An 11714-nucleotide genomic window follows, 5' to 3' on the forward strand; every position below is an offset into this window, starting at 1 on the left:
TCCTCTCGAACACTAACTGCCCTCATGTCTTCCCACACTACATCGATAAAAAATTCTCTTTGATCTTACTCGAGCTCTCTTCCCTGACAGCTCCATCCTTAAAATCCTTCGACCGATATTCTCAGTCTCTCCCCTCTGGACGTGTCCAAACCATCAAAGATCCAAGTGACACACTGTGGACAAAAATATGAACATTGAACTCCTCAGCGCTTTGCTTGTCTCCTCCTGCAGTGCCGAAATCCTGGGAAAATGTCAACTGGACTCTTTTCAACCTTCCACTCAATGTGTTGTCATGGCCGAGTGGTTAAGGCGATGGACTAGAAATCCATTGGGGTTTCCCCGCGCAGGTTCAAATCCTGCTGACAACGGATGTGTTTTGGGGCAGAAGCTAACAAGTACTGTAATGACTTGAATCGTCGGTGTGTTGTGGTTGACTCTTGTTTTTCCATGACAATGACCTGGTAAAAACCTCTACTTGTTTGTTTATTGATATCAACTTATTGCCGACTTCGTTGTATTTTACTGAGCATCCAGGGTAGTACAGCATAGCACAATACCATAATTGCCCGAGTTGTTGTTTTTTAAAAACAAATAAAACAAGAAGATTCAAGTTTCCGCTATTGAAGTTTGCAGATTACCATGTCCTGGATGACTGAAAATCCACACTGACAGGACAGACAGGGAGACGAACGTGTGCCAATCGATCCTCTCGACAAAGAGGAGATTTTGTTGCAAATGTCGGTCTCGTTTGTGATCAACCATTGACAAGATTTTGGAGTTTCTGCTCAAAACATGAACGTTGTCGACAGGATTCGAACCTGTGCGGGGAGACCCCAATGGATTTCTAATCCATCGCCTTAACCACTCGGCCACGACAACGCTTTGCTAGCAAATCCTGCAAAGTGCAATCACCATCTATTGTGACAGAATGCGGCTGGGTAAATTGGGTAAACTGACAATAAGTTGACAATGAGAAAAATAAACACGAAAGAGGACATATCACACATAGTTCTCACTTTTTACCTTAGGCTTAAAAATGGTGCAGCGATCATGTATATTGTACAGTATCCCTCACCAATTTTTTCATGGTAATATTGGAATGAATGAGGTGATTTTATTATTTATTTTTTTTAATTCCCAAAGATATGTATGTTGGTGGGCTGAGCTGTCATGACCTGGCTCAAGGAACCAGAGGATTGCAGTTCCAAGTGACACACTGTGGACAAAAATATGAATAATCGTTAAGCACTTTGCTGGTCCCCACACCTCCCGGTTTCACTTCATCCCGAGTCCTGAGAAAATTTCAGCTCCACTGTTGGCACTGTGTTGTTGTGGTTAAGGCAGTCCACTTGTCCATTGTGGTCTTCCCACGCAGGTTAAAATCCTGCTCGCAATGTACTGTGCATCTCGTGGGGCAGAAGCAAACCAGTCCTGTGACAACTTAAGTAGAGGGTTTGGCAGCACTGTTAATTGTGTTTAAATGACACTAACCTGTCCAAATGGTATCTCACTTTGCATTTTGCATATCGTTTTTCTGCCAACAATATGCTTTTTTTGAGGGGCAGAAGCAAACCAACAGCTACTGAGTCCGAGGCAGTGTGCGGCAAGCCTAATATTAGTCTTACCATTTTTGATGCAAATTTTTGTTCACGTTGCTACTCTTCTGTAAGACTGTCTTCATGATGCATGTGTTTATATATACGGTTGTCTTGCTTGAAACTCTTGAGCATCTTCGTGTAGTCTGGAAACTTTGTCGTGGTCTCTTGTTTCAAATATTGCTACTGTAAAGGATGGTGGGTAACATCTCCTTTCCTTTCGTAAAGGTTGGTCAGGAGTAACCTTTACTAAAGGGGGCTTGAAGGTGGACCGAGGTACTTCCTGAGCGATTTTAGAATTTGAACGACCTATCCTCCAAGTACTTCGTGGTGTTCTCGCTCGGATAGGAAAGTTCCGACGCAAAAAAATAGAACACAAAGAGGACCACTGTTTCAGTCTGTCGTTCGTCACTTGGTAGTCCCATGTTCTGGTTCTGGAGCATAGTCCTTATAGGCTGAAAACGACCACAAATTTCAACTTCTGCCACAAGGTCTTCAGACAGCAAGTCCGCTTCAAAAGGAAGTCGTTGTTGGCAGGATTTGAACCTACGCGGGGAAACCCCAATGGATTTCAAGTCCATTGCCTTAACCACTCGGCCACAACAACTCTTCTCATTTGCAAGTGGAATGACCAACTGTTGCGACAAACCAACATGGCTGCTTTTCCCTTTGTCTTGTCCTGTTTGGGGTCGCCACAGCGCGTCATCCTTTTTCTATGTAAGCCTATCTGCATCCTCCTCTCGAACACTAACTGCCCTCATGTCTTCCCACACTACATCGATAAAAAATTCTCTTTGATCTTACTCGAGCTCTCTTCCCTGACAGCTCCATCCTTAAAATCCTACGACCGATATTCTCAGTTTCTCCCCTCTGGACGTGTCCAAACCATCAAAGATCCAAGTGACACACTGTGGACAAAAATATGAACATCGAACTCCTCAGCGCTTTGCTTGTCTCCTCCTGCAGTGCCGAAATCCTGGGGAAATGTCAACTGGACTCTTTTCAACCTTCCAGGCAATGTGTTGTCATGGCCGAGTGGTTAAGGCGATGGACTAGAAATCCATTGGGGTTTCCCCGCGCAGGTTCAAATCCTGCTGACAACGGATGTGTTTTGGGGCAGAAGCTAACAAGTACTGTAACGACTTGAATCGTCGGTGTGATGTGGTTGACTCTTGTTTTTCCATGACAATGACCTGGTAAAAACCTCTACTTGTTTGTTTATTGATGTCAACTTATTGCCGACTTCGTTGTATTTTACTGAGCATCCAGGGTAGTACAGCATAGCACAATACCATAATTGCCCGAGTTGTTGTTTTTTAAAAACAAATAAAACAAGAAGATTCAAGTTTCCGCTATTGAAGTTTGCAGATTACCATGTCCTGGATGACTGAAAATCCACACTGACAGGACAGACAGGGAGACGAACGTGTGCCAATCGATCCTCTCGACAAAGAGGAGATTTTGTTGCAAATGTCGGTCTCGTTTGTGATCAACCATTGACAAGATTTTGGAGTTTCTGCTCAAAACATGAACGTTGTCGACAGGATTCGAACCTGTGCGGGGAGACCCCAATGGATTTCTAATCCATCGCCTTAACCGCTCGGCCACGACAACGCTTTGCTGGCAAATCCTGCAAAGTGCAATCACCATCTATTGTGACAGAATGCGGCTGGGTAAATTGGGTAAACTGACAATAAGTTGACAATGAGAAAAATAAACACGAAAGAGGACATATCACACATAGTTCTCACTTTTTACCTTAGGCTTAAAAATGGTGCAGCGATCATGTATATTGTACAGTATCCCTCACCAATTTTTTCATGGTAATATTGGAATGAATGAGGTGATTTTATTATTATTTTTTTTTAATTCCCAAAGATATGTATGTTGGTGGGCTCAGCTGTCAGGACCTGGCTCAAGGAACCAGAGGATTGCAGTTCCAAGTGACACACTGTGGACAAAAATATGAATAATCGTTAAGCACTTTGCTGGTCCCCACACCTCCCGGTTTCACTTCATCCCGAGTCCTGAGAAAATTTCAGCTCCACTGTTGGCACTGTGTTGTTGTGGTTAAGGCAGTCCACATTGTGGTCTTCCCACGCAGGTTAAAATCCTGCTCGCAATGTACTGTGCATCTCGTGGGGCAGAAGCAAACCAGTCCTGTGACAACTTAAGTAGAGGGTTTGGCAGCACTGTTAATTGTGTTTAAATGACACTAACCTGTCCAAATGGTATCTCACTTTGCATTTTGCATATCGTTTTCCTGCCAACAATATGCTTTTTTTGAGGGGCAGAAGCAAACCAACAGCTACTGAGTCCGAGGCGGTGTGCGGCAGGCCTAATATTAGCCTTACCATTTTTGATGCAAATTTTTGTTCACGTTGCTACTCTTCTGTAAGACTGTCTTCATGATGCATGTGTTTATATATACGGTTGTGTACCATTTTTTATTTGAAAAATATTGTCATTGTTATCTTGAAAGTGTCTTGCTTGAAACTCTTGAGCATCTTCGTGTAGTCTCGAAACTTTGTCGTGGTCTCTTGTTTCAAATATTGCTACTGTAAAGGATGGTGGGTAACATCTCCTTTCCTTTCGTAAAGGTTGGTCAGGAGTAACCTTTACTAAAGGGGGCTTGAAGGTGCACCGAGGTACTTCCTGAGCGATTTTAGAATTTGAACGACCTATCCTCCAAGTACTTCGTGGTGTTCTCGCTCGGATAGGAAAGTTCCGACGCAAAAAAATAGAACACAAAGAGGACCACTGTTTCAGTCTGTCGTTCGTCACTTGGTAGTCCCATGCTCTGGTTCTGGAGCATAGTCCTTATAGGCTGAAAACGACCACAAATTTCAACTTCTGCCACAAGGTCTTCAGACAGCAAGTCCGCTTCAAAAGGACGTCGTTGTTGGCAGGATTTGAACCTACGCGGGGAAACCCCAATGGATTTCAAGTCCATCGCCTTAACCACTCGGCCACAACAACTCTTCTCATTTGCAAGTGGAATGACCAACTGTTGCGACAAACCAACATGGCTGCTTTTCCCTTTGTCTTGTCCTGTTTGGGGTCGCCACAGCGCGTCATCCTTTTTCTATGTAAGCCTATCTGCATCCTCCTCTCGAACACTAACTGCCCTCATGTCTTCCCACACTACATCGATAAAAAATTCTCTTTGATCTTACTCGAGCTCTCTTCCCTGACAGCTCCATCCTTAAAATCCTTCGACCGATATTCTCAGTCTCTCCCCTCTGGACGTGTCCAAACCATCAAAGATCCAAGTGACACACTGTGGACAAAAATATGAACATCGAACTCCTCAGCGCTTTGCTTGTCTCCTCCTGCAGTGCCGAAATCCTGGGGAAATGTCAACTGGACTCTATTCAACCTTCCAGGCAATGTGTTGTAATGGCCGAGTGGTTAAGGCGATGGACTAGAAATCCATTGGGGTTTCCCCGCGCAGGTTCAAATCCTGCTGACAACGGATGTGTTTTGGGGCAGAAGCTGACAAGGACTGTAACGACTTGAATCGTCGGTGTGATGTGGTTGACTCTTGTTTTTCCATGACAATGACCTGGTAAAAACCTCTACTTGTTTGTTTATTGATGTCAACTTATTGCCGACTTCGTTGTATTTTACTGAGCATCCAGGGTAGTACAGCATAGCACAATACCATAATTGCCCGAGTTGTTGTTTTTTAAAAACAAATAAAACAAGAAGATTCAAGTTTCCGCTATTGAAGTTTGCAGATTACCATGTCCTGGATGACTGAAAATCCACACTGACAGGACAGACAGGGAGACGAACGTGTGCCAATCGATCCTCTCGACAAAGAGGAGATTTTGTTGCAAATGTCGGTCTCGTTTGTGATCAACCATTGACAAGATTTTGGAGTTTCTGCTCAAAACATGAACGTTGTCGACAGGATTCGAACCTGTGCGGGGAGACCCCAATGGATTTCTAATCCATCGCCTTAACCGCTCGGCCACGACAACGCTTTGCTGGCAAATCCTGCAAAGTGCAATCACCATCTATTGTGACAGAATGCGGCTGGGTAAATTGGGTAAACTGACAATAAGTTGACAATGAGAAAAATAAACACGAAAGAGGACATATCACACATAGTTCTCACTTTTTACCTTAGGCTTAAAAATGGTGCAGCGATCATGTATATTGTACAGTATCCCTCACCAATTTTTTCATGGTAATATTGGAATGAATGAGGTGATTTTATTATTATTTTTTTTTAATTCCCAAAGATATGTATGTTGGTGGGCTGAGCTGTCAGGACCTGGCTCAAGGAACCAGAGGATTGCAGTTCCAAGTGACACACTGTGGACAAAAATATGAATAATCGTTAAGCACTTTGCTGGTCCCCACACCTCCCGGTTTCACTTCATCCCGAGTCCTGAGAAAATTTCAGCTCCACTGTTGGCACTGTGTTGTTGTGGTTAAGGCAGTCCACTTGTCCATTGTGGTCTTCCCACGCAGGTTAAAATCCTGCTCGCAATGTACTGTGCATCTCGTGGGGCAGAAGCAAACCAGTCCTGTGACAACTTAAGTAGAGGGTTTGGCAGCACTGTTAATTGTGTTTAAATGACACTAACCTGTCCAAATGGTATCTCACTTTGCATTTTGCATATCGTTTTCCTGCCAACAATATGCTTTTTTTGAGGGGCAGAAGCAAACCAACAGCTACTGAGTCCGAGGCAATGTGCGGCAGGCCTAATATTAGTCTTACCATTTTTGATGCAAATTTTTGTTCACGTTGCTACTCTTCTGTAAGACTGTCTTCATGATGCATGTGTTTATATATACGGTTGTGTACCATTTTTTATTTGAAAAATATTGTCATTGTTATCTTGAAAGTGTCTTGCTTGAAACTCTTGAGCATCTTCGTGTAGTCTCGAAACTTTGTCGTGGTCTCTTGTTTCAAATATTGCTACTGTAAAGGATGGTGGGTAACATCTCCTTTCCTTTCGTAAAGGTTGGTCAGGAGTAACCTTTACTAAAGGGGGCTTGAAGGTGCACCGAGGTACTTCCTGAGCGATTTTAGAATTTGAACGACCTATCCTCCAAGTACTTCGTGGTGTTCTCGCTCGGATAGGAAAGTTCCGACGCAAAAAAATAGAACACAAAGAGGACCACTGTTTCAGTCTGTCGTTCGTCACTTGGTAGTCCCATGCTCTGGTTCTGGAGCATAGTCCTTATAGGCTGAAAACGACCACAAATTTCAACTTCTGCCACAAGGTCTTCAGACAGCAAGTCCGCTTCAAAAGGACGTCGTTGTTGGCAGGATTTGAACCTACGCGGGGAAACCCCAATGGATTTCAAGTCCATCGCCTTAACCACTCGGCCACAACAACTCTTCTCATTTGCAAGTGGAATGACCAACTGTTGCGGCAAACCAACATGGCTGCTTTTCCCTGTGTCTTGTCCTGTTTGGGGTCGCCACAGCGCGTCATCCTTTTTCTATGTAAGCCTATCTGCATCCTCCTCTCGAACACTAACTGCCCTCATGTCTTCCCACACTACATCGATAAAAAATTCTCTTTGATCTTACTCGAGCTCTCTTCCCTGACAGCTCCATCCTTAAAATCCTTCGACCGATATTCTCAGTCTCTCCCCTCTGGACGTGTCCAAACCATCAAAGATCCAAGTGACACACTGTGGACAAAAATATGAACATCGAACTCCTCAGCGCTTTGCTTGTCTCCTCCTGCAGTGCCGAAATCCTGGGGAAATGTCAACTGGACTCTTTTCAACCTTCCACTCAATGTGTTGTCATGGCCGAGTGGTTAAGGCGATGGACTAGAAATCCATTGGGGTTTCCCCGCGCAGGTTGAAATCCTGCTGACAACGGATGTGTTTTGGGGCAGAAGCTAACAAGTACTGTAATGACTTGAATCGTCGGTGTGATGTGGTTGACTCTTGTTTTTCCATGACAATGACCTGGTAAAAACCTCTACTTGTTTGTTTATTGATGTCAACTTATTGCCGACTTCGTTGTATTTTACTGAGCATCCAGGGTAGTACAGCATAGCACAATACCATAATTGCCCGAGTTGTTGTTTTTTAAAAACAAATAAAACAAGATTCAAGTTTCCGCTATTGAAGTTTGCAGATTACCATGTCCTGGATGACTGAAAATCCACACTGACAGGACAGACAGGGAGACGAACGTGTGCCAATCGATCCTCTCGACAAAGAGGAGATTTTGTTGCAAATGTCGGTCTCGTTTGTGATCAACCATTGACAAGATTTTGGAGTTTCTGCTCAAAACATGAACATTGTCGACAGGATTCGAACCTGTGCGGGGAGACCCCAATGGATTTCTAATCCATCGCCTTAACCGCTCGGCCACGACAACGCTTTGCTGATAAATCCTGCAAAGTGCAATCACCATCTATTGTGACAGAATGCGGCTGGGTAAATTGGGTAAACTGACAATAAGTTGACATTAATCCATCCATCCATTTTCTGAGCCGCTTCTCCTCACTAGGGTCGCGGGCGTGCTGGAGCCTATCCCAGCTGTCATCGGGCAGGAGGCGGGGTACACCCTGAACTGGTTGCCAGCCAATCGCAGGGCACATAGGAACAAACAATCATTCGCACTCACAGTCATGCCTACGGGCAATTTAGAGTCTCCAATTCATGCATGTTTTTGGGATGTGGGAGGAAACCGGAGTACCCGGAGAAAACCCACGCAGGCACGGGGAGAACATGCAAACTCCACACAGGTGGGGCCGGGGATTGAACCCGGGTCCTCAGAACTGTGAGGCTGACGCTCTAACCAGTCGGCCACCGTGCCGCCAAGTTGACATTAATGAGAAAAATAAACACGAAAGAGGACATATCACACAGTTCTCACTTTTTACCTTAGGCTTAAAAATGGTTCAGCGATCATGTATATTGTATTGTAGCCCTCACTATTTTTTTCATGGTAATATTGGAATGAATGAGGTGATTTTATTTTTAAAAATTCCCAAAGATATGTATGTTGGTGATCTCAGCTGTCAGGACTTGGCTCAGGAACCAGAGGATTGCAGTTCCAAGTTAAACACTGTGGACAAAAATATGAATATAGAATCTATACGCACTTTGTTGGTCCACACCTCCTGGTTGCACTTCATCCTGAGTCCTGATAAAATGTCAGCGGCAGTGAAGGCATTGTGTTGTGGCTGAGTGGTTTAGGCAATGCACTAGAAATCATTGTGGTCTCCCCACGCAGGTTAAAATCATGCTCACAATGTACTGTGCATCATGTGGGGCATCATGTGCGGCAAAGCAGTACTATGACAACAACAAGATTTGGCAGCACTGTTAGTGGTTTTTACATGGCACTGACCTGTCAAAATGTTACCTCACTTTTCATTTTACATATCGTTTTCTTGCCGACAATGTGCTTTTTTGAGGACCTACCGAAGAGCTACCGAGTTCCCTATTCAAATCCTCAGAGCCAGTTGGGACAGGCTCTAGCTAATGTGCAACCCAAATGAGGAAAAGCAGTATAGGATGGATGAAATAGGATAATTTCTCACAGCACCCCTGATGTCAGACTGGTTGGGAATCACTGGTTTAAGAGCTCTATTTTCTTATTTTTGTCCACAGTAAGTAACTTGAAATTGACATTTTCTGGTCTTGAAGGAAAGTCCTTTTTACTAAGACTGAGAACGAGCTGCTGGTGTTCCAAAAGAAGGTCGTTGTCAGCAGGATTATAATAAGTGTGGACGTACCTCCTAACGACTCCTACTCCAGCACCTTAACCACTCAGCCACAACTACTGCATGCAACCTGTCTTTATACGTTTCAAGTGTCATAGCCAACAAACCACGTCTGGCAACGGCTAAATTAACAATAAGTTAACATCAATAACAAAACAATAGGAAGTAGTGGTTGGCTGTCTAGGCTGAGTGGTTATTGTGGTGAAGTAAGAAATAATTTGGGATCTCCTTGCACAGTTTTGAATTCTGCTGACAATATAAAAGTTTTGAAGTAAAGGCAGGCTCGTCCTGTGAAAACCTGAATGGGAGACTGGTGGGACTGGTAGCTTCAGAATGTTTATACTACACTGACCTGGTAAAACGAATATCAATTGGCACATAGGAAGGTATCATTCACAGCAGGATTCAAACCTGCACAGGGAGACCCCAATGGATTCCTAGCCCATCGCCTTAACCACTCGGCCACAAGAACAAGCTCCACTGATTACATCGGTTATCAAATTTTCTGCGAACTCACACGCCTTTATCTTTGCAGTAAAACAAGTGTTTGTCGTCAGCGCGTCATGGAGCTGTTGCCAAAAGTGGAAGGTGTGGTGCAAGCGATGGCTGAGAGTGAACAAGTTCTGATGGTTCTGCAGGAGAAGCGTCAAAGGGAGCTGTGGAACCTCCTCAAAGTCGCCTGTGTGAGGAAACATTTACACATCAAATGATGTTCCTGCATCTGATCATTAAGAAGACACAGGTGACTTATTCTGAATGAACTGACTTGGAGATTCCGATTATTTCTTGTAGAGTAAAGTTCGAAGCCCGGTAAGCGGGAGTCCTGATGGATCTCGTACACCTTCTTCAGTGCCTCCTCTGATGACCCCCCGGCACAGTTTACAGCAGTTGTGAGTACACACAAGTGCTGGAGGATATGGCCCACAGGTCGGAGTGAGTCCCATAAGTCATAATTAAGTCTGAAGTCTTAACCTTCCCAATTTACTATTTGGCTTTATACAATCAGGATTTTTGGGGCCGATCACCGATCAGAAAGTTTTTAAAAAAACGATAACCGATCACAAGACGGAGCAAAGTGTCTCTTTAAATGACTTGTTCATTTACTGTATATACTTGTGTACTGTATACTGAGTATCTTCAAAAATATTCACTAGTCAGGTCATGTATTCTAATCAGTCAGGTCAAACCAACATTACAACATGACAGAAATAATGGGTGCTAACTTACTGTAATTCAATTACTTTATTTTAATTAAATTACACACCGACATTTTAGAGCATGATTCGACAGAACGCTGGCATCTTTACGTACAACCGTTAGTGCTAGTGCTAGCTTGCTAGGCTACATAACATTTTGTTGCCTGTTTGTATCGTATTAATAGTACGTGAACATTCCTCAAGCAATCCTTGAACGAACGTCTTTTCCCGAGCACCGGTGACCTCACGACAAGGTTAAAAATAAATTATCTTTTGGATTCAAAAATACTGTATACGTCGGCGACGTGGATTAAATGTCTTTTGCGGGCGTCATTGATCAGATCGACGCATGACGACATTAAAGCCGATCAGCATAAAATGCTAATTATCGGCTGATGCCGATCAGATCGGTGTAAAGTCTAGTTACTATAGGTTGAGTCCACACTAAATTTCACTCTCCGAAGCCTCCACTGAAACAAGCCGTGAAGGCCTGCTCTAGAAGTTGAGTGTTTTCATCAGTGGTGAAAGTAGCAGGCCTTACTCTACGTGGTTTGTCAAGAATAGATCCTATGTCCAGACATTTGCCATGGATAGCATGAATTGCACTACGTGTTGGAGGTATGATATATCTATACAGTATGATAAATGATAACCTTACAAATACTGCAAAGCCTCAGCTGTCAAATGCTTTTGCCCTCATGTCTGTCCAAATGGTACCTGAAACAAAATAGAAAAAAGGAAGTGTACAGTGACTTTTGGTATACCCGTATATTCATATATTAGCCACTTTGCTCTTTGTATCTGTAGTTGCGTTAGTTAACTGTGGCACATGCAACACATCTGAAACGCCTATTTTTTAATGGTCCCAAACCAATCTCCATATTGTCTATTATTGTATTGTCTTTTCAATTAAACGCATAACCAACATGAAGGTTAATGTGAAAGGTTAGGCCAGATAACAGTGAGCTAAATTGTGATGTTATCATAGCTGACCTTTTAGTAATCTTTTGAGCAACCACAGCGATTGTTTCCTATTTATGTCCGGCCAGGGACGAGTCTCTGGTGGAGGAGAGCAGGACCTTCGAGAGTCGACTGCAGAGTTTGCTGCATGACACCATTCAGGAGTCCGAGAGCAGAATGGAGGTATGCGGGTCATTTTCATTCCACCCAAATTAAATGAACCGTAATTGTTCTCACTCAATGGTTTG

General features: G+C 43.6%; 1 protein-coding gene and 12 non-coding genes across 15 annotated transcripts in view; 5 read left to right on the top strand and 8 right to left on the bottom strand.

The window, feature by feature from the left end:
• ikbkb (inhibitor of nuclear factor kappa B kinase subunit beta) overlaps positions 1 to 11714 on the top strand; it is a 96145-nt gene that overhangs the window by 81202 nt on the left and 3229 nt on the right. Inside the window, exons 19-21 of one of the 3 annotated variants that reach the window (XM_061767573.1) lie at positions 9846 to 9993; positions 10103 to 10200; positions 11556 to 11649. In XM_061767573.1, coding sequence (XP_061623557.1) covers positions 9846 to 9993; positions 10103 to 10200; positions 11556 to 11649 — 340 coding nt within the window. Of the gene's footprint in view, positions 1 to 9845; positions 9994 to 10102; positions 10201 to 11555; positions 11650 to 11714 lie in introns of those variants that run through there. The other 2 variants (XR_009787725.1, XR_009787726.1) reach the window with 2 other exon arrangements.
• trnas-aga (transfer RNA serine (anticodon AGA)) lies at positions 287 to 368 on the top strand. Its single transcript has one exon. It is a non-coding gene; the product is annotated as a tRNA-Ser (tRNA).
• On the bottom strand, positions 798 to 879 carry trnas-aga (transfer RNA serine (anticodon AGA)). The gene has a single exon. It is a non-coding gene; the product is annotated as a tRNA-Ser (tRNA).
• On the bottom strand, positions 2121 to 2202 carry trnas-uga (transfer RNA serine (anticodon UGA)). Its single transcript has one exon. It is a non-coding gene; the product is annotated as a tRNA-Ser (tRNA).
• Positions 2617 to 2698, top strand: trnas-aga (transfer RNA serine (anticodon AGA)). Its single transcript has one exon. It is a non-coding gene; the product is annotated as a tRNA-Ser (tRNA).
• On the bottom strand, positions 3128 to 3209 carry trnas-aga (transfer RNA serine (anticodon AGA)). Its single transcript has one exon. It is a non-coding gene; the product is annotated as a tRNA-Ser (tRNA).
• On the bottom strand, positions 4493 to 4574 carry trnas-uga (transfer RNA serine (anticodon UGA)). The gene has a single exon. It is a non-coding gene; the product is annotated as a tRNA-Ser (tRNA).
• trnas-aga (transfer RNA serine (anticodon AGA)) lies at positions 4989 to 5070 on the top strand. Its single transcript has one exon. It is a non-coding gene; the product is annotated as a tRNA-Ser (tRNA).
• On the bottom strand, positions 5500 to 5581 carry trnas-aga (transfer RNA serine (anticodon AGA)). Its single transcript has one exon. It is a non-coding gene; the product is annotated as a tRNA-Ser (tRNA).
• On the bottom strand, positions 6871 to 6952 carry trnas-uga (transfer RNA serine (anticodon UGA)). The gene has a single exon. It is a non-coding gene; the product is annotated as a tRNA-Ser (tRNA).
• Positions 7367 to 7448, top strand: trnas-aga (transfer RNA serine (anticodon AGA)). Its single transcript has one exon. It is a non-coding gene; the product is annotated as a tRNA-Ser (tRNA).
• Positions 7875 to 7956, bottom strand: trnas-aga (transfer RNA serine (anticodon AGA)). Its single transcript has one exon. It is a non-coding gene; the product is annotated as a tRNA-Ser (tRNA).
• Positions 9701 to 9782, bottom strand: trnap-agg (transfer RNA proline (anticodon AGG)). The gene has a single exon. It is a non-coding gene; the product is annotated as a tRNA-Pro (tRNA).

Source organism: Phyllopteryx taeniolatus, chromosome 3, assembly GCF_024500385.1.
Source record: "Phyllopteryx taeniolatus isolate TA_2022b chromosome 3, UOR_Ptae_1.2, whole genome shotgun sequence".
Classification (NCBI taxonomy): domain Eukaryota; kingdom Metazoa; phylum Chordata; class Actinopteri; order Syngnathiformes; family Syngnathidae; genus Phyllopteryx; species Phyllopteryx taeniolatus.